The sequence below is a fragment of the Hylobates moloch genome, unplaced genomic scaffold (genome assembly GCF_009828535.3).
Source record: "Hylobates moloch isolate HMO894 unplaced genomic scaffold, HMol_V3 SCAFFOLD_13, whole genome shotgun sequence".
Taxonomy (NCBI): domain Eukaryota; kingdom Metazoa; phylum Chordata; class Mammalia; order Primates; family Hylobatidae; genus Hylobates; species Hylobates moloch.
The window spans coordinates 53,170,294-53,193,255 of NW_026652288.1; the positions used below are offsets into that span (position 1 = coordinate 53,170,294).

Consider the following 22,962-nt stretch of genomic DNA (forward strand, 5'->3'; position numbering starts at 1 on the left):
CGATGGTCAGTTAGCCTGCTATCATACCGTTGAGATTTTTCTACTTAAAAAACCACGGTTCAACAATGATTTATGGAGCACCTTCCAATTGTCAAGCACTGTGCTATAGGATGAAGAGAAACAGGAGCAAATAAAACACCATTCTTGAACTCGCAGAGCAAAACTCCAGCTTTATATTGTTCAATGACAAAGATAGCACAGCATTTTATCATTGAATTCAAAATCAACAGCATAACCTAAAATTCACCTGCACATTTACTGTGAATATCAGTTTGTTCAATACCATGATTCCTAAGAGTTTCCATTCATATTATAATACATACTTACTAAATCAAGTGTCATATTCTATGTACTTAGAAAATATTAACTGATAAAAAATTTAAAGAAAGTTCCTAGCAATACTATAACCTCAAGCTATAAAACAGGTTTCTTGAAGACTTTAATAAACAATTTGTTATAAAAGTAAACCAAACGACATTTCAATCAGTAACGTCATTACCCTTTTTCATTCTCTAATATTGCTTGAAGCCTAATGTTAGAGGAAAAAAAAATCAATCGTGTCAAAGTAAAAAAAAAATCCAAATTTATACAAGATTACTCCTGACAGAATATTCATAAAACAATCACATTTAAATCCTCGAAACATTTTGTTTAGAAAGTGTTACTTTAGCTGTCATTTTATGTTTTAGAAGCAGAAAAGACAGAAGGATTTCATAAAATCCAGTTAGCAGCATTATATTTTAGAATATAAAAAGTTATGCCTGGCAAATTGCATGAATTAGTACTAACATCTCAGGAGATTTCCTAATACATATATCCTAGTACTACTAAAATATGCACTTGGAAAGTGTCCCTATTTTACCATCTTTCCAAAAGCTGTGAATGACACAGAAATCAGATGTCAAGATGAGAGTAATTTACTAGCACAGCAAAGATCCACAGGAAACAAGTATATATGTGAGTATCAAAGAAAGCTAGACACACATATACACATACAGAGAGTAATACCATCTTACATGTGTTTTCTACAGCTGTTATTTTGAATTAATTACAGAGAACTAACAAAACTGTGACAGGGATGTGCAGAAGGCTTGTTTTCCTCTTTCCAATTTCAAATCCAGTTCAGTTGCACAAACTGAACTTTGTAAATTATACAATGGATTTCTCCCACTCCTTTTTAAATTAATCTTGACAAACAGATTCATATCCACTAGCTGTTGGTATCTAGAACCCAAAAATGTAGTTGGGATGCCCACTTAACAATAATATTCCTCTCATTCTTTCTATGTTGGTACCAGGACTATGCTTCTGCCTTGATTTACCAATATGTATTCTAGTTCACACTTCGGTTCTGGAACATGCCCCAAAGCCCTGGTGCACTTGCCTCAAACATTGTCATCCAACCTAACCCTTCTTGACCTTCTCTTACCATGGGCTAAACCCTGAGCCCTTTTCTGTCTTATCTTTTGCTTTTCTTAAAAGTGGTTCAACTACCTGAATGACAATGCAGACAGATGCCTGATTCCAAACTTTGCTGCATCTTCAAAATTCTGGCATCCCATGCACATGAACTACTCAGCGAATTAACCTTGCCAAGTAAGATCTGCTAGAATGAGGGCAGGTTTTGAGATGCACAAATGCAAATTCAGATATAAATACTTTCACTCATGAGTCACGTGATCTTGAAAAAACTAACCTTCTGCAGCTCACTTGTAAATAATTATAAAACCTTCCCTGGATTGTTGCTGTGAGGACCATAAAAGGACCTGTCCTTTAGAAGGCCCATTAAGTAGATGACTCATTATTATCACGATTATTGATACTAGTTTTTCAGAACCTGAGTTTAGCACACTTCTTTGAATACTGGATTGTATAATGCTTATCAAATTTCTGGGTCTACCAGAGGTTCAGGTTATTGGTCAGAATCTGACCCTCCCATGTCAGATTTCCTTTCCTTCACACCCACTAATAAGGTACCAACCTGCCGAACCCAAAACTGAGCCATGAATTTATAATCTAACTTTATTAGGTGTTATCTAGGTACTTCCTCAAACAAAATTCTACTGCATGAAGTAATTGTAAACTTTGACTTTTGTCTTATTTTCTATCCTTTCTTTCCTTCACACACTCTGGATTCCTGGGGATCACTGAAATGTCAAAAGTAACAATAAAAAAAAACTAGAGACAAGAGATATGATCCCTCAACTCTTTATTCTTCATCCTTACTGAATTCAGTTTTTACAAATCAACAAAGCTTTCTAATTTCTCTAGACTTTGAAGATGGATTTCTATATTTTTTCACACAATAATACTACTCCAAAATACAACCTCATAAGGAGGCTAGCTTATCTTCATGCAATTCAAGAACACCTTATCAAAAAGGTATGCAAAATTGCCAACCTTTTTTCCAACCAATAGTTAGAAAATATATGTGACATAATCAAAATAAGCTAACAAAAAAAACCAACCCCAAACCGAAAATTAAGTACTATCCATCAAAATCCCATTTAAAATGAGGTAGGTGCCAGAGAGGTAATGCCTGCCTAGTAGGAAGACAGTGAACTCTTGAGTCATATAGACTGGAGTTTGAATCCCAGAATCACCACTAGCTAGCTAGTTGTGACTCCTTGCAAAACTATCAAATCTCTGGGTCCCAGTTTTCTCATATGACAGATAGGTAACAACCACTTTGAAGGAGACTTGTAAATGTTAGAAATAAAACTCTCAAGTACTTGCACATAGCGAATACTCTACAGGCTGTAGGGGGTCAGAAGAGAGTTATTTCTTTATAGTAACATAAATTTATTTTCCACTAGTCCTTCCCATAATGTGGGTTAGTGATGTATCAAGGGTGGGGCAATGAAGCTCTAACTAGTACAGGCAGTAAAGGGGTACACTGTCTGTACAGAACTTAAATATAGTAATATATCTTATGCATATGCAACCTACATTTTAATATCACCATACACTAGCAATTCTAAGCAATGTCTGTGATAAATCCCTTCCCACTCTACTCCTGCCCTTTGTAAGCTACTGTTTTTATGTATTTCTGTTTCTCCTGCTCCCAGCCCCCAACCTTTTAATTGTCCACCCACTGTGAAACTATTTTAGAAATAGCAAAGTGTGTTGTCTACAATGGAATAATTTCACAGAAATAGATGACAACATTTTGTTCCTACAAAAGTTTCTAAGTTTCAAAGAAAAGTTATATGTTTCAAGAGAAAATTATTAGTACATCATCAGGAGGAAAATATTTCAAGTTGTTTTCCTAGTATTAATAATAGTTTTGCAAAAATTCATTGCTGTTGCATCACTCTAAAATAAGTGAAAACTTTCAGTTTTCACTGTGTGCGGCTAAAAGCGCACACTGTAACCAAGCAACATAACTATGAAACTGCCCAATACCAATAGAGTGTCAATATTTGGCAAGATTAGTGCTAGTCCTGATGATGAGGCATACCTGAAGAGTTTCCTTTGACTTTGAAATGGAGGGCTCTGAAAAAATTTATCTGCAGCATAACATAAACTGGCAATGAAATCACAATCATAAAGTATGTAACTAGATATCGCTAAGCTTTCTAAGTGTACTTCTTTTTTTTTTTTTCTTTTTCCAGATGGAGTTTTGCTCTTGTTGCCCAGGCTGGAGCGTAGTGGCGCGATCTCGGCTCACTGCAATCTCTGCCTCCCGGGATCAAGCGATTCTCCTGCCTCAGCCTCCTGAGTAGCTGGGATTACAGGCATGCGCCACCACGCCCAGCTAATTGTTGTATTTTTAGTAGACTCGAGGTTTCACCATGTTGGCCAGGCTGGTCTCGAACTCCTGACCTCAGGTGATCCGCCCGCCTCGGCCTCCCAATGTGCTGGGATTACAGGCGTGACCCACTGCGCCTGGTCCAAGTATACATTTTAAATGTACAAAAATGAGAATCAAACCTTAACCAAATAAATGTTTATGACAGTCTTAATATTCCTAAAAGTTTGCTTTCTAAACAAACTTTTCAGTTTCGATATGATAATGTTCCATGTGAAAATATTTATAGAAGGCAGAATGGCTTTGTTTTTATTAGATTTATCCCTACTCAGCACCACAGGGTTTAGCTTTCCACTGATTTGATGAATGAAAGTACTTGGGTGCCACAACAAAAAGCATTATAAAAAATCCTAGACATGTATATTCCGTTTTCGAATAAGAAATTGGACTAAGGAAAAAAAAAACTTTATAGTGTTGCATGTTCTGGCCAGATGTGCTTCCTGAAGCAACATATCCAATGCAATGATGACTTTTTTTTTTTTTTTTTTTTTTTTTCCCAGAAGAGGACTCGCTCTGTTGCCAGGCTGGAGTGCAGTGGCATCATCATGGCTCACAGCAGCCTCAACCTCTTGGGTTTAACAATCCCTGCCCCTGCACCTTAGCCCACTGAGTAGCTGGGAGAACACACATGTGCCACCACATCAAACTATTATATTTTTTAGTTTTTACGGAGATGCGGGCACATCATATTGTCCAGGCTGGTCTCACACTCCTGGGCTCAAAAGATCCACCTGCCTCAACCTCTCAAAGTTCTGGGATTACAGGTGTGAATCACCATGCCCAGCCTGCCACCAATTTTGTAAAACTAAGTTAAATGTTTTACAGAGTCACTTCAATTGTTCAAGTATTTTTAAGTAAAAAAAAAAATCTGTATGGGGCCTGTTGATAAAGGAACTTACTGATATTCATCTAGCCTCTAAAATAAGTAGTATCAAGAAGCCCACTTTAGCCTTTAAGATTAGCTTATGATAGGTAGATAGCTCTTTTAAAAATTTTTTCAAACAAGTTTTAGATTTAGGGTTAAGTTTGGGTTGGAGCGAACAGGACTGTCTGGACTGAGTATCCTGGGGTTATCCTCAAATAGAAATGAACTACAAGAAAGTGATTTTCATGGGCTTCGTAAATTTGAATACATACTTTTTTCTTCATATCTCTTATAACTAGGGCAATTACTACAACAATATGATGACAACAATATGATGAGCTTCGACATATTAGAACTTTGAGATTTTTCAGAAAAATAATAGCTAGCATTTATTGAGGGTTAACTATACGAAATTTAGTTAACCCTCACAGCCACTCTATGAAATAGGCATTGCTATTCATATTCCTATTTCACAGAAATGAAAACAGGTTATGCTAGCAAGAGGCAGATCTAGGATTTGAACTGTACAATTAATGCCAGAACCCAAATTCTTTGCCAGTACTATACAATGCCTCAATTATCAGCAACCACTTCTTTGCAATTGGGCTGACTTTTTCACAAACATTTATTCCTTATTGAATTTCTTATTCAATAAGGAAGTTACTGTCCACTTACTGTCTCTCCTATTACCTTCTCTCATACTCCCTTTCTCTTAAGATATGAAGAAAACAAGCTGTTTGTGCTTCTAATCTTGATTTTGCCTTTCCTCCAAGTAACTACAATGAAGATATAGAGTTCAGCTGAGACAAATTCTGGTAGAGGCAATACAAAAGCATGTTTTCTTATTCCAGAAAGCCTGGTCCATCTGTTTTATCTGATGATTGCTGTATGACTCGTGGAGAGAGTAAGATCGCAAATTGATAAAATCAGAGAGACAGATGTGAGGGTTTGTATTCCAGTTTGTCACACTCTGTATTTAAAGTTCTATTTGTTCATTATGTTTTAATTTTGATAAGAAATTTGGGAAGAAAAAAAGGGTAGAAAATCATGCTCCAAATGGCCGTCTAATTAGTCCGTGTTTATTCAATGGCCACTCTGTGTTCAGACCTATAAAAATATTTTAAAATTACGTCTCTTTGAACAAACAAATCATACAAATAAACAACTAAAATGACATCCAGGGAAATTAGTACAAGCTCACCTGGACTGGCTGGATGAGAGTTTGGGCTTTCTTCAAAGGATAAAAATGACAGTCTGTAGACCTTCAAGTTTCTAACACACTCAATTTTCTGGTAAAAGCATAGACCAGGATTTCATGTTGACATGAAATTCTAGTGGCTTAGCAGGGACTCAGTGTGCACCAAATTTGTGATCTGTTTTCCCCCTTCATCTGCCAATCAAAGAGATGTGGAAAACTTTATAGATGTTTGTTCCTTAGTTACGGGGATGGGGAAGTGGAGTGTCATAACACTTGAGAGACGTAGAGGACTAAAAGGCAGAAGAACCAAATTGAAATTTATGATTCTGTCTTCAGACACTTACAGTGGGAGCTGCTGGGAATATGGAAGTATATATTCTACAAGTCTGTAAAAGTGAATAAACCCAGTTCACAAATAATAATAATTGAAATAACTATCATGCTACCTAAGAAATTATCTTAGATTTCGTAACAGTATGTAATTTGAAATGAATCTGACATTGTCCTTATTAATGATAATTGAAGTATTCAATGCCAAAGGTTAGAGATTACTAAATAAATATTTTAGGTAGATAATTGTATTCAAATTTTAATATCTAAAATTATTTTTAATAAGTAAAGAGAAATAAAATAACTACAGGGATAAAAGTACAGAGTGTGATTAAAAATGATGACACCAAGGTCAATAATCCAGAAGAGACCATCAGTGTTTATTACATTATAACAAAGCTCCTTTATGAATATTATTCTCCTGTCTAGAAAATAAAACTTTTCACTATTTCAAATCATAGAATGTATCTCATACTCCAGAGAAAACACGGCACTGCTTATAAAAAAAAAAAAAAAAATCTAAAGATTAGGTTTGTGTTTCAGAGAATATTTGAATAAAAATTGGATTTGGGTTGATTTAGAATGCATCTGTCTCATCTGCTCACTGTGTACCTGAATCCATAAATCTGTCTACTGCAGCTAAATACAATATTTTAGGGATTGAGACAATGAATGAAAAGAAACTAACAACCTGGTTTCACAAACAATCAAGCTGGTATTTTCATGTAAATATCTACATCAATAATAACTAAACTAATGGAAGTGTATAATATTGAATACTAGGAACCAGACCTAAAAATAAGTTCCTTTGAAGGAAAAGATATTAAAAGGCTAGGAAAACAATTTTAGTATTTAAATGTGTCTTTTCTTAACTCTGCATAATTTCTAATTGGATTCATGAGTAAAAAACCAACTTAACATATTTACAATTTTCGATTCCATTATTTTTTTGTGAGAAGACACAAGAAGAGATAAAATTTTAAATTGCAATTCAATAAGTTATTTCTGTGAGTTTAACTGCAATGTTTGACTCTCAGCAAAATTGCTAAACAGTTCACAACAGTTGCCTGTTTCACACTCTTTCCCTATCCCCGTGCTCCCTTGCATCTGGTCTAAGAGAAATGTTTTCTAAAATTAATGTAGAGGACAAAATAAATTCAAGAAAACTCAACTAAGTATTTGGATTAACCAGAGCTAGCTAGAGAATCAATATAATTGTTGTTAATGATATCTTACATTGTAATTTTTCACCCTTTTGATGACGTCAAGCTTTTCTTGTCAACTCAGATTCAACATGAGCATAACCCGACAGTGGAAAGGTTATGATTATTAGGTCCCTAAATTGATGCAGGGATAGTTTAACATACGCAAGTCAATAAATGTGATATATCACATAAACAGAATTTAGAAAAACATATGATCATCTCAATAGATTCAGAAAACGTATTTAATGAAATCCAGCATCGCTTTATGATAAAAATCCCTCAACAAAATAAGCATGCAAAGGACTTACCTCAAAGTAATAAAAGCCATATATGACAAGCCCACAGCCAAAAGCACACTGAATGGAGAAAAGTTGAAAGCACTCCCCCTGAGAATTGGATCAAGACAATAATGCCCACTTTCACCACTTCTATTCAACATAGTATTGGAAGTCCTACCCAGCTCAATCAGACAAGAGAAAGAAATAAAGTGCAGCTAAATTGGAAGAGAGGACGTCAACCTGTTGCTGTTTGTCAGTGATATGATTGTATATCTAGAAATCCCTAAAAACTCATCTAAAAAGCTCCTAGATCTGATAAACGAATTCAGTAAAGTCTCAGGTTACAAAATCAATGTACACAACTCAGTAGCACTGCTGTACACCAACAATGACAAGCTGAGAATCAAATCAAGAACTCAGTCCCTTTTACAACAGCTGCAAAAAAGAAAGAAAAGAAAATACCTAGGAATATACTTCAGCAAGGAAGTAAAAGATCTCCACAAGAAAAACTACAAAACACTGCTGAAAGAAATCATAGATGACACAAACAAATGGAAACACATCCCATGCTCATGGATGGAAAGAATCAATATTGTGAAATGACCATACTGCCCAAAGCATTCTACAGACTCAAATGCAATTCCCATCAATACCAGCATCATTCTTGACAGAACGAGTAAACACTATCCTAAAAATCATATGGAACCAAAGAAAGAGCTCACATAGTTAAATAAACACTAAGCAAAAAGAACAAATCTGGAGGCATCACATCACCCGACCTCAAATTACACTACAAGACTATAGTTACTAAAGCATTATGGTATTGGTAAAATGTAGTTACATAGATCAAGGAACAGAACAGAGAACCAAGGTGTAAAACCAAATACCACTAACTGATCTTTGACAGAGTGCACAAAAATAAAAACTGGGGACAGAACACCCTATTCAATAAATGATACTGGGAAAACTGGCAAGCCACATGTAGAAGAATGGAACTGAACCTCCATTTCTCACCTAATACAAAAATCAACTCAAGATGGATCAAAGACTTAAATTGAAGACCTGAACCATAAGAATTCTAGAAGATAACATCAGAAAAACTCTCTAGACATTGGCTTAGGCAAAGAATTCATGACTAAGAACCCAAAACCAAATGCAACAAAAACAAAAGTAAACAAATCAGACCTAATTAAACCAAAAAGCTTCTATACAGCCAAAGAACTAATCAGCAGAGTAAACAGACAACCCACACAGTGGGAGAAAATATATGCAAACAATGAATCTGACAAAGGACTGGTGTCCAGAATCTACAAGGAATGCAAACCAATCAGCAAGAAAAAACAATGAACCCATTAAAAAGTGAGGAAGGACATGAATAGACTGTTCTCAAACTAAGATATCCAAACAGCCAACAAACGTATGAAAAAACGCTCAACATCACTAATTATCAGAGAAATGCAAATTAAAACAATGAGATACCACCTTATTCCTGCAAGAATAGCCATAATTAAAAATTCAGAAGACAATAGATGTTAGCATGGATGTGGTGAAAAAGAAACACTTTTACACTGCTGGTGGGAATGCAAATTAGTACAACCACTATGGAAAACAGTATGGAGATTTCTTAAAGAACTAAAAGTAGAACAACCATTTCATCCAGCAATCCCACTACTGGGTATCTACCCAGAGGAAAAGAAGCCATTATATGAAAAAAACACTTGCACATATATGTTTATAGCAGCACAATTTGCAATTATAAATATATGTAACCAACCTATGTGCCCATCGACCAAAAAGTAAACAAAGAAAGTGTGGTATGTATATATATATACCATGGACTATTACTCAGTCATTAAAAGGAACAAAATAATGTCTTTTGCAGCAAATTGGGTGCAGGTGGAGGTAATTATTCTAAGTAAAGTAACTCTGGAATGCAAAACCAAATATCTCGTTCTCACTTATACGCAGAAGGTAAGCTATTGTAACACAAAGGCATAAGAGTGATGCAATGGACTTTGGGGATTTGAGGGGTGAAGGTTGGGAGGGTGATGAGGGAATAAAGACTACATATTGGGTACGGTGTATATTGCTCAGGTGACAAGTGCACTAAAATCTCAAAAATCACCACTAAAGAACTTATCCATGTAACCAAAATCCACCTGTACCCCCCAAAAAACTATAAAGAAATAAGCCTTGAAGTCAGAAAAAAAAAGTTTCCTGAATTGATGATGCCACCTTAAGCCAGCAACAAAACCATCCACAAATGCAGTAATAAGTGCTCTTATCTTGTTATTTTAAGTTAAAAGTGAGGAGTTACTGTGATTCATTATAAAAACCAAATTAAATTCAGCAATTTGTTCCAATTACCTTGAAATATCATACTTATTATGTGTTATGGAAGGGCATCTTTAAAAAAAAAAGCTAAGCTTGATAATTCCACAAATCTTCAAATGTACTAATAAATATGCCCTCTAATATATAAATTTGGGTGGTTTAGTTGATGATAGCCCAAGGTGTTGTTTATTTTATTCTTTTGCAGTGTCATCAGACGGCATAATGGCCAGATGGGCTAACTTAAGAAGAGTCTCCCCTGAGGCATGCTGAAGAGGAGCAGGATCAAAGACCAAGGTGTGAATATTGCAGAAGTTTAGCTGACTTGTTAAAAAAGGAATGTAGCTCTAAGGAATGCAGCTCCAAACTATCTTTCTGTGTTTTTTCTTCAGTTGAAAATACACAATCCTTTATGGTGGAAGGGGGGGGAAGAAGGAGCAGAAGACAAAAAGTTCTGAAAGGTCTGTTTCCAAAGACACAACTGGTTTGACATGAGCTTTTACAGGAAACTTGAAAATAGCTGATAGAAAGGTTTTACAGATGAAAACTGACAAGGACCTATATATCTATTAAATTAGTGAAAATGAAAAAGGAGGGGCACTATTCAGGAAGGGTAAGGATATGGTAAACATCCTGCACAGATTTGGGGAATATAAAGTCTTAGAGTCTTTTAGCAATACAATTTAGAAATATCTAACAAATTGTGGAAAACATATACCATTAAATCCAATAACATTATTTCTAGGAAGGAACTCTATAGATATGCTTGCATATCTATACACAAATGCAATAATGAAGTGCATAAAATGCCACGTACCATGTATTTATGTTGCAGCTTTGTTTATAATAAAAAATGTATGTCACTAAAACATGTATTAACAGGAAATTTTTAAATTAAATGATGTACAATCATATAATGGAAAACTGTTTACAAAAAGGTAGTAGTGACATACGAGCATATACACACAATACATTTAATGAACAAAACATACAATGCAGTGTATTGCACAGAGTGTGATCCCATGATTATAAAAAATAGTAATAGCAGATGTTAGCTATTATCAAACACAAATTACCCCTGAGAGTAAGTTGATAGGTTAGAGTAAGCCTTCTGTAAAAATGCAAACAATGATTTCAGAGTGAAGAAAAAATAAATAAGATGTCATTAAGGTCATGGAAGAGCTGGAATATCGAATTGAATTATATCCTTTTACAAATGGACTAAAGAATATCCAATTCATGTGAACTACAGGAAACTAAAGTTTAGATATTTTAAATGATTTTGCCTGTCACTGTATAACACAAGGGTGTCATGATCAAGCTAGATCTCTTTACCATATCATTAATAAAAGTCAAATTTTAAATTTGTGCCCAATTTGGCTGGGTGTGGTGGCTCATGCCTGTAATTCCAGCACTTTGGGAGGCCGAGAAGGGCAGATCACTTGAGGTCAGGAGTTCAAAACCATCATGGCCAACATAAGGAAACCCCTCTCTACTAAAAATGCAAAAATTAGCTGGGCGTGGTGGCACATGCCTGTAATCCCAGCTGCTCGGGAGGCTGAGGCATGAGGATTGCTTGAACCCAGGAGGCAGAGGTTGCAGTGTCGCCAGCCTGGGCGACAGAGTTAAGACTGTCTCAGAAAAAAAAGAAAGAAAGAAATTGTGCCAATTGCTTTTAAGAAGTCCTTCAGGGCAAAGATATATAAATACATTTAAAGATACATAATACAATGATTATTATTGCTTGTTGATTTGGATTACACTATCCAAAAGAATAAGTCGATACCCCTGTATTTTACTTAAAAACATTATATTGTAGTGAATAATAGTTAAATGTATACCTGTAATATATTTTAAGGATATTACATACATTTATAATATATCTTTGTATAAAAACAATGGAATATATGCAAATAATATTTTTTCATGTCCCTTACAAATAATACAGTTTTATAGAAATTATCTTAGGTCTAGTTAGATTAATTATGTAGTGAAACTTAAACTATATTTCCCCAGGCCCCATTTGTAAATCAGAACTGGGTTTTTTTTTTTTTGAGACAGAGTCTTGCTCTTGCCCAGGCTGGAGTGTAGTGGCGCGATCTCAGTTCACTGAAAGCTCCGCCTCCCCAGAACTGGGTTCTTATAAAAGCCTCAAGAAGCCAGGATTGGAGCAAACTGTACCCCATAAGTTGGGGCTCCACTTATAGAATAACTAGCATTTCTTCCTGCACAGGCAGTGCTATAAGTAGGAAGTGTGTAGCTAAGGAAAAGAATCCTAAGGTTTGTAAGCAACAGAAAAATGTGACAGTGTGATAGAGTTAAGACTGTCATTGCTCTAGGTACTGTAGAAAGCCATTTGCTCTGATTAGCCCTAAGAATTTTCAACAGGAGAATGAGAACAAACAAGAAATGTGATTTATTGGTACCAGATTCTGAAAATGTTTTATACTGATAGACTCATACCCAAATATTGCTAGATTGGCACTGCTGACCGAACGTACTGGATAGCTGTTATAGATACACATACATACTCTTCACATGCTCATAAAGCAAAACAAAAACAAGCCAAAAACTGAAATAAATTTATAACATTTCAATACAACAAATCAGTATTTCTGTATGTAAAATATAACCAGATATATCAAGTAATTTTTTTTAAGTTATAAATAAGGTGCTAAGGGATATCCATTTACTTACCTTATTTCTTTATCAACTATTGATGGCAGCAGCTGCTCCAGACAGCCTTCCACTGCCATCACGCTGGCTGCAGCAAGGAGGCACAGCCGGGCCTGAATGCTCCGGGGAGCATGTGGGAGCCGGGGACAAGCAGGAGCTCTGCCTCTTCTGAGTTGGGGGAGGAGCTCCCGGGGTGCACTGCAGCCGTCCAAGCCACGGCTACAGACGCAGACCTCCCAGGCCACTCCTGCTCCATGGAGCAGGCAGGAGCCGCCCCCTCCCATTTCCCCACACAGCTGCAGTTGCCCAAACCACAGCTGCAAACTCAGGCATCTCTGTACCCTTGGGGGCCCAGGAAGAGCTCCTGCCCTCACAGGCTCAGAAGTGCCTACTCCGACTTCCTGGCTTCTCCCTGCTGTTGGCTTCCACTCCAATCTTGGAGCAAAGTCGGTGCCGAGCCCAGGTACCAAGAAGAGCAGCAGGAGGCAGACAGATTCCTGGGCCAAGGGGATGGATGCCTGGTAAGGATGGGGTTGACCAGCAGCAGAGAGGAGCTACCCACTCTAGGGCCTCCTTTCTGCTGAGCACTTTAGAGACTTGCAGGGACATCAGGCCTGCCAGCTGCAGAAAGGAGCAACCCACTCCACGGCCTTCTGTCTGCTAGGAGCTGGGGAGATGATGAGAGGGCCTGCCTGCAGAGAAGAGCAACCCATTCCAAGGCCTCCTATCTGGGAGAGCTGGGAAGATGATAGGACAACCTGCCTGCAGAGAGGAGCTTCCCACTGCAGGGTCCCCTCTCTGCTAGCAGCTGAACACTAGGAACGCCCTGGCTGCGAAAAGGAGCTACCCCCTGCGGGTCTCCTGTGAGCTGTTCTATTGCTCAATGAAACTCTTCATCTTGGCTCATCCTTCATTTTCTGCATACCTCATTCTTCCTGGCTATAGGAGAAGAACTTGGGACCTGCCAAATGGCAGAGCTAAACAAACTACAACACAAACAGGGTTGAAACCTGCCCATTGCTCACCATGTTGCAGGCATAGAGAAGGAGAGAATAGCTGTGGCTCCTGGGGGAGCCCAGACCTGGGAGCTCCCTGAGCCAGGGATGTGACTTCCTTTTTGGGGTCCTGCAGTGCCTAGCATCTTCAAGCTTTCAGGTGCCACTGAATTCCCCAGTGCCAGCCAGGGAAGCTGCTTGTGGTGTGTCTGGTCCAGCCACAGCCTTGCGGAGAGCTGGTACCTATGCCAGCACCCTGAGCTGCCCACCCTGCTGCAGCAGCCAGCATGTCTGACTGCACAGTGGCTGGATCCCATGCTCACACACCCCTCGCCACTCCATACCTGATTCACCCTTGGCAGGTGTGGGATCCAGGCTGGTAGCTTGAGAAAAGTGCAGTCTGCTAGGCCAAGCGGATGGAACGAGCCCAGCAGGCCCTAGCAAACTCAGGAAAAAGTGCCGCCGGCCAGAGGTTTCAGGCCAGAAAAAGCGACACCCCAAGGATCCTGTAACACTATTACCTACAACTACTAAGGAGTTTTTACAGGAATAAAATATATTTTTATGACAAATTCAACATTCTATTTTTTCTATCTTCTAAAAATAAAAATAGGCGCAGACATTGGGATACTAACAGTTGGCAAACTTTTTTTTCTACTTGGTACTTTAACTTTATTGAAACAACCACTGTTGCTTCTTAGTCTGTGCGGCCACTTTGCATTTTGGATGCCCGTATATAGGAATGAGTACTCATTTAAGTAGGTATTTTGTTTGTTTGCTTTGTATCCTTAACTAAAAGCAACAAGAGGCAAGCTCTCTGGGTTTTGTGAAGCTATCTTTGTTCCTGTGGTCCCCCCACTCCCTCAACCCCTTCTTCAATCTGAGGACATTCTATCAGTGTCTTTATGGGGTGGCAGGGGGCTGTTGCTGAATCATAATTAGGAAGAGGTTTACGTGAGTGATATCTCTGACTGTTATTCATCATGAAGTTACTAAACACATTCAAATTTGCTTCACTCCACTTTTGCATATTGAAAATAGAATATGTAGACATTTTATACTGAAAGACAACAAATGCTTGTTTTAAATCTCTGGGGATGATATGGTCTGGCTCTGTGTCCCCACCCAAATCTTATCTCAAATTGTAATCCCCACAATCCCCCTGTGTTGAGGGAGGGATTTGGCGGGAGGCGATTGGATCATGGGGACAGTGTCCCCCATGCTGTTCTCATGATAGTAAGTGAGTTCTCATGAGATCTGATGGTTTTACAAGTGTTTGACAGGTCCTCCTTCACATGCACTCTCTCGCCTGCTGCCATGTAAGACATGCCTTGCTTCCCCTGCGCCATCGGTCATCCACCATGATTATAAGTCTCCTAAGGCCTCCCCAGACATGAGGAACTGTGAGTCAATTAAACCTCTTTCCTTTATAAATTACCCAGTTTGGGGTAGTTTCTTTATAGCAGTGTGAGAACAGACTAATACAGGGGATGCTTGGTCAGATTAAGAAAAGGAAGAGATAAGTTAAAATGTGAAGCAAAATTGAAAATACTTCCCTATTTATGAGGGTGTAAGAACTTATAGTACATTACCAACACAGGATCTGTCTGGGTTTTGAAAAATTTCAAAATTGGTTACAACTATTTTTTTTTCCTGAAATGTATTCCTGCCTGAGAGCTGTGGGACCAACTAAATGACTACACCATCCATTTCTGCATTCTGATTTTATGACAAGGCACATTCCTTTAATATTCTTAACCTAGTATATACATTTAAATCAGGCCCTGAAGCTTTTCACCTATATTACAAATAATAAATAATACATGTAAAATGTCCTATGTATTAGGCAAACAAAAACATCCTATGAAAGTGAACATAATAGCCATATCTACAACTATTAATCATACAATATTTTCTTTTGGTTAAAGAAAAGTTGCAGTTTGCACCAAAAGTAATAGCTCTAGGTATGTACGTTTTTTCTTTATATCTGAAACAGAAGTATAATAGGCTTGCCATCAAAATATAATAAAGGTGATCATTTCAGTGCCAGGTACCTCGTGGTAGCACTTGTTACACAAATTTTAGGAAATGCCTAAGCAACGAAACAATTTGAGAGAATGACTTACCCTCCCTTAATGTAGTCAAGGAATGAAACTTCTGTTTCTACCAAGAAAGAAAGTAAAGTTACCTGAAAAAGAAAAAGACAGAATTACCTTCTAGTTGTTTGTGACCCTAGATAGACTTTTCTAACTATTAGAGAGAAAATCACATTTCTTTGCATTTTGAAACTCACTAAAGACTTTTTTTTATTAACATCTGCTATGACTGATTGTTCTTACATTTTAAATTATCTGAAGGAAAGGGACCAAAAAAATTAAACAATGTCTTTCTATGACCAGTTTACTTCCTTTGAAGACCAGCATGGAAAGTATCTACAAGGACATTGTGTTACTTCCCATTTCAGATAAAAGGAAAGATGAAAGGGAGTTGGAAAATGGTTAAAACCAAAAAACCAAATTCAGTGAGCAATGTCTTCAAGAGGAAATGTGTGTTTTCAGTCATGATTCTGTAATGAGCTCATCTAATATTTTAACTGTCTTGCTTTATAGAGATCTTTAAAAGAAAACTGAGGGAAAAGTTAGATTTTGCTGCTCCTCAAAAAAGTTTACCTTAAGAAGAAACTCTGCAGAATTTTTTCTTAAAATAGGATGATACTGATTTTTTATATTTTTTGATACATCTTTGCACCTTCTATACTGATTTAGTACATCATTCCCACAGAGTTGTCAATTTTAATGAGCACATACACATCCCACGAAACGAGTCTTACTTGTTAAGTATAGCCTATAAAGAGTATAGTATTTCTTACTAACACTTGTGTTTTTTACGTCTGCCTGATTCATTATACTTGGATTCCACTGAATGAAGAGTTCATAACAAAACTTCAGCCTCTCTCAGAGGCCTTGCAGCCCCTAGGATAATCTACAAGAAGCCAAGTCACTACCTTCTATAAGGTATTCTTCATTACAATCTGTCCCCTGGGAAGCTGATTTTTCTATTGTGTTCCTTCATATTAAAACCCTGAGTGAAACACAGCTCAGTTTTTTTAACTGATTACGGTAGGATTAAAGATGCCATCTACATATATGCTTATTCATTTATTTTAATCTTTAATAAATAACATAAAATTTGACTTACTGTTCCAGAATTAGTATATTTTTTCTTTTTTCCTTTCTTTTTGGGATTCACCACCTTAAAAAGCAGGCAAAACAATTAAAATGTGATAGGTTTTATACTGAATTTTTATATTCAATTTTTAAAAATGTGTAGTTTAACCTGCTGCCTTCACTTCTTATGCATGTATTCATTTACAAATGCTTTCAGTATGACTTTGGACAGTCATTCAGCCAAAACTTCTTTGCAAAAGTTAACAGTGACTATCTTTTAAAAATGTTTTGTCTGTAATATTCTTCTCACCTGTACATATTGATTACCCTTAACTATGGTCACGTTCTTGATATGATATGGTCACGTTCTTGATATGATAGAGACCTTTAACATCTAATGTCCTAACTAATGATTGCTTTATAGAAAAATGATGGGTTGTTAAAGAATATTCAAGTGACATAACTTTAAAAATTAAATACACTAACATAGCAAATCATCCATGTGTGAATATTTAAAGGATCTATTGACCTCACTATTGCTTTATAATGATAGTAATTTCCACCAGTTTCTCATGCTACATAATAACTGATTTGTAGACATAAGATTGGCCTTTTGACTATTTGGTCCATGAGTAAATAAGACTGCACTTCTATATTTCATAAGATGTTAGGGGATATAGGGAATATTAAGATAAATAAGACCTGCCGATCTAATGGGATAAATGTAATACATAATTGCCTGAGGAGAGACTTCTTCAGATCATCTCAATCCAAAATACGGAGAAAGCATTTGACAGGGAAAAAAAGATGAAATAGTTTATGAATAAGTATTATTTGAACCACAATTTATTAACTTAAACTAGGGTTTCAATTTAAAATAAATAAATAAACACACCATTCTAGAAAGAAGAAAAAGCAACTGACCCAGGTTGGCTGGGGCAGAGAGCCCACACAACTGGATCAGAAGTGAATCTGAAAAAATAAGCTGAGGCATGTTAAGGAGATCCTTAATCTCGGCCAGGGAGTTTGGGTGTTATTTAGTTGATGTTTAAATAGGAGAATGATATAATAGGTCTACAGCAGCAGTCCTCAACCTTTTTGGCACCAGGGTCTGGTTTCATGGAAGACACTTTCTCCGCGGATGGGGCTGGGGAGGATGGCTTCAGGATGATACTGTTCTACCTCAGATCATCAGGCATTAGATACTCATAAGGAGCACACAGGAGGCAGAGCGCAGGCAGTAATGCTCCCTTGCTTGCGGCTCACCTCCTGCTGTGTGGCCCAGTTCCTAAAAGTCCACAGACCTGTACTAGTCTGTGTCCTGAGGGCTGGGGACCCCTGGTCTACAGGATAGAGTTGTAAGGGGAGAAAATGAAGGTAACAGTTAGGGTGCTATTTTTAAATTTTCTATGCAAGAAGTAATGAATCATTAAATAAGGAAGCCCCATTAAAAACGGCTTGCCAAAAAAAGAAAAAATTTAAGAAAACAGAATAAAGTACATTTTTCAGATTTAAGTAGAAAATCTAAAGGAGAAATTGGTCATCCATTCATTCATTCATTCATTCATTCCACGTATTATTTATTGTGTATTTCAGAAAGCCCTAATTGAACACATTCTACAGGAAAACATGCACCAGTAAGGATGTTGGGCATCATTGGCAAGATCACACATTTTTCAGATGGCTCAATGGTTATTCTATTAAATATGGAGCAGGTTGTTTGGAGGAGAAAGGTAATGTTTGATCTTGAGGTTTGAAGAATTCCTCAATTCTTCCAGATAATTTGAGGAACAAGCACTCTGAACAATATATAGGAAATCAGTGAATAAAATTAATTCAATCAAAAGTTTGAAAATAAAAAGTTCGGTGATACATTTTTCTTGAAAAACTATAGTTTTTCAGCATTTTTCCACCTACAAATCATTAATCTAGCATTATGCCTTCGGTTTAGAAGAAGTTTTTCCTAAATTTTAGGAGTAACCTTTTAGTAGAATTTCATAAGCATCTTTCAGTTCATATGAGTCTTTTTGCTGTCAGCACATCATAATGTGCTATTGTCGCAGAAAAGTTACCTCGTGATTTGGTTTTAAATTACATAATTAAATTTAATTGCATAAAGATGTTTTCATTTAATCATATAGGGCCATTTCAATTGCCAATAATACATCCGATATAACAATAATAAAGTTATGTAATATATAAATATAGTAGCATTTGTCACTTCTAAAACTAAATAATGGACTAGGGAAGTCACTTTAGAATGATAGAGTGAGGCTCTCTGCATAGTTACTTGTCCATAAAGACAATGAGAACACTAGCAAAAATTGTCAAAATCAAATTTTTTCATGAATCTGGAAATTAATCAAAGGCTTGCAAAAATCAATGATCACTCATTCAAGAAAAAGAGTAAATCTCACTATATCATTTTAACTTGCTTTACTGCAATCCTACTTTTCCCAGCTCTGTATGTAGCAGCATTGAAAACCATCAGCCTAGCAACTACATTGGCTGTGTAAACCAACAGTCTAAAAGCCACTGGAGGGGACAGAATGGGTATAAAGTTCTTCAAAAAGTGTTTCCGGTAATGAATATGATAATTATCCTGATTTGATCATTACACAATGTATATATGTATTGAAACACCACACTGTACACCATTAATATTTACAATTAACATGTGTCAATTAAAAACAAAACTTTAAAAAATGTGTCTTTTTTAGAGAATTGTCATTAACTGACTTATATGGAAGCTTTCTGGAAAAGCTCCATTCATAGGGCTTGGGCTTGTCATTATTTGACTTAACTCAAAGCCTGCTCAGAGGGAAATGCCCTATCTCCAGGACATTTGTTGAAAGCAGTCAGTTGCAGGTGTTTAACAGCATATCTGCTGGAGGTGATGATATAATCTGGGGCAAGTAAGAGGCTAACTGAAAAACCAGAAAGGAAGATCTAAAGAATGAGATGTTTATAGGGGGCTTTTAAAAGCTCTGGCATATTGCTGGCAATCTAGAAGCCCATGCCCTTTGAAGGGGTGTACACATGCCCAGGAAAGATCTAGGGAATTCTTATCTCCATCCAACCTCAAGTCTCTGCTCAAACAACAAGTGAAAGCTAAGGCAGGATTTTACGTTGTTGGAGCATATAAGGATTGCCCAAATGTACACAAATCTCTGTCAAAACATCTGCTGATCATGGAGCTAACCAAGCAAAGACTTCAGTAGCCCACATGACAAAGAATAACAATTTTATAGAATTAGTCCATGAAAATCACTAAACAAAGAGCAAAAAACACAAACCTTCGAGAAGCTGGAGAATCTGATTTCCAATATGCTGCATTATATTATTTAAAGTTTCCAGCATTCAACAGCAACAAAAATAAGATATGTGAAGAAACAGGAAAGTATAGCCCACACTTTTCTATACACAGAAGAAAGAAGTCGACAGAAATTGTCCCTGGGGACTTGCAGATATGGGATTTATTAAACAAAATCTTTAAATCAGCTATTACAAATATATTGAAAGAAGGAAATCACATCTAAAGGATGAAAGTATGAAACAATTCCTTACCTAACAGAAAATATCAAAAATGAGTCAAAATTATATAAAAAGGAACCAAATAAAAATTCTCAACTTGTAAAGTACAACTGAAATGAAAAATTCACCAGAAGAGTTCGACGGAACATTTGAGCTGGCAGAAGAAATAATCAGTAATTTTGAAGATTTGTCAATTGAGATTTTCCTGTTTGAGGAACCAAACAAAAAAAGAAAAACAAAACAAAACAAAACAAACAAAAAAACAGAGCCTAAGAGAGCCATGGGACACCATTAAGCATAACAACATAAGTAGAATGGCAGTACCAAAAAGAGAGAGGAGAAAGAGAAAGTGGCAGAAATAATTATATGAAGAACTAATGGCTGGAAATTTTTTTGGTTGCTTGATAAACCTGAATCCCTTGCACAAGTGCAGATAATAAAGTTTGTAATGTATTGGACCAAAGATTGTCCATTGAACTCCTAAAATTACTTGTACATAATTCATAATGGTCTCCTAGATTTTCCTCAGACAGCTCTCTCCTTTTGAAAATATGTACAATAAGAAAACATTTATATTTGAAGTCCTGGCCTTACAGGGCATTTAAGAACACAGAAACATTATTAAGCTTCTTTGTCATCTCATCGGATGTGGCACCAGTCTTGTCATTTACCAAGCTTTATTGGACAAGAGAGTCTGGGGACTGACTGAAACCAATGATGAGAAAATGCTATAACAGCTAGAGAAACTAAAAGTGGTTAATCTCTGGAATATTATATGCTGACTAGCAGTAGATGATGCCTAAGTACAAGGAGAACTAGTGTGCATGTGTGGTTCTTCCTCAGCCTTGATGTTAGGCAGACAAAATAGGTATTTACATAATTACAACCTGTCTTATATGACTTATTTCCTGTTTAGAGCCTAAATATTCTTTCCTCGAAAGACCCAGCTAGACTAATGCATAATCTTTGTCTCTGACTGAGAAATTTTCTTGAGCTGAGTTTGGCCCCTCTGTAATAATTTCATAGAGCACTAATAGAGCACATATCAATCTACACAAAACATTTTATATCTGTCTCTCCCATTAGGTACTGAAATTTATATTCACCTTTATATCCCCAGGGCCTAACATAGAACATAAAATATAGAAACTACTTAAAAAATTGTTTTATGAATGAATAAATGAATATTGGAATAAAGTGGTAGAAGGAGATTTCTCACTCTCTACTTAACAGAGGCCAATTTTAGCATCAACCTGGCAGAGGAGTATTACCATTCTTGATTAAATACTGAGATACTCTCCTTTGGTATCCACATATATTAAATTTTAAAGTTAAAGGAAATGTACAGATACCATAGCTCAAGGAATAACAGTGCTAGAACATACTATATGCTCAATACATATTTGGTGATTAACTGGCACGGTGGTTTTAGGCAGAAATAACTACAATGTGTCTGCTTTAACAACTTGGATTTCTTTAACGGCTGCATATTACCTTGTCATTCCCTTCAGTCTCCACCTCAACGGTAGTGAAGGTGCTCAGATATATATGCAGACCACAGCTCATTTTATAACGCCATACTGACACCACTAAAATGCTAATCTTCTTCTTTATTAGGAAGGGATGGAAGAGGAGGTTGGTAAAAAGGCAAAACATAAAGCCTGAAGCTTAAGAAACAATAAACTCATATCCATATTTTTTAAAGTAAAATGCTTTATACACAAGAATTAAAAATCAAAAACATTTAAATGTGACGTGAAGAAGTAGTATCATTGAATCTAAAAATGTCTGCTCAACAACTTTAAAGATTCTTACATACATTGATACTTAGTTAACCTTTGGCAATTATGCTGTGCAGAATCCATACTTTTAAAGCATAGATTTATTTATTCTAGAAGAAAACAATGGTAAAATAAAATGCCTCTTACCTCATATACGTTGAATTGTGACTGTCCTCTAGAAAGTTCCCTATAGCTTGTTGTAAATTCTCCAATGAAATCATGACTAAAATTAAAGGAAAAAAAGTACATAATATTGGCTTTCATATATTTGTCAATTGTATTTTAAAGTTTTTAGAAAGGTTTAATCATTATCAAAAAATGCTTGATATTATTATGAATATAACTTAATAATTTACAAAATACTTAAAAGGACTAATACATAATTACATTGTTCATTAATCTAAAATTATGTACACTGGACAATTTTATTAATATTCAAATGTTTAATTTATCCCACCAATATTAACATTTCAAACAGGTATACTGGTTTTGATAACACATTTCTCAAAACGGTTAAATCATCTATTATTCAAATGATTAATTAGGATGAAAGTTAGAGACTATACTAATAAATTTATTATTGTCCATATGTATGGATATATATTTTAAAAATATAATAATTTAAAAATCTTCAAACTTTCCTATGGCCAGAGTGTAATAGGATGCTATTTTTAAAAGTTATATTAACATGTGTAAGTCACTACACTTTTTTTCTATAATAGTTTATAAATATTTTATCAATAACAACATGTTAATTCAGAATTTCTTCACCTTAAAGTAATCATCACTAC

General features: G+C 36.1%; 1 protein-coding gene across 4 annotated transcripts in view; it reads right to left on the bottom strand.

Annotated features, from left to right (window-relative positions):
• Window positions 1-22,962, bottom strand: part of CPNE8 (copine 8) — a 231,768-nt gene that overhangs the window by 56,836 nt on the left and 151,970 nt on the right. For all 4 annotated transcript variants that reach the window (XR_009209480.1, XM_032173689.2, XM_058426967.1 and 1 more), the window contains 3 exons: window positions 22,319-22,394; window positions 16,888-16,941; window positions 15,816-15,877 (listed from right to left, as the gene is read on the bottom strand). Coding sequence is in view for 3 of the 4 variants with exons in the window: in XM_032173689.2 (XP_032029580.1) it covers window positions 15,816-15,877; window positions 16,888-16,941; window positions 22,319-22,394 (192 nt within the window). In the remaining variant the exon portion in view is untranslated. The remainder of the gene's footprint in view (window positions 1-15,815; window positions 15,878-16,887; window positions 16,942-22,318; window positions 22,395-22,962) is intronic.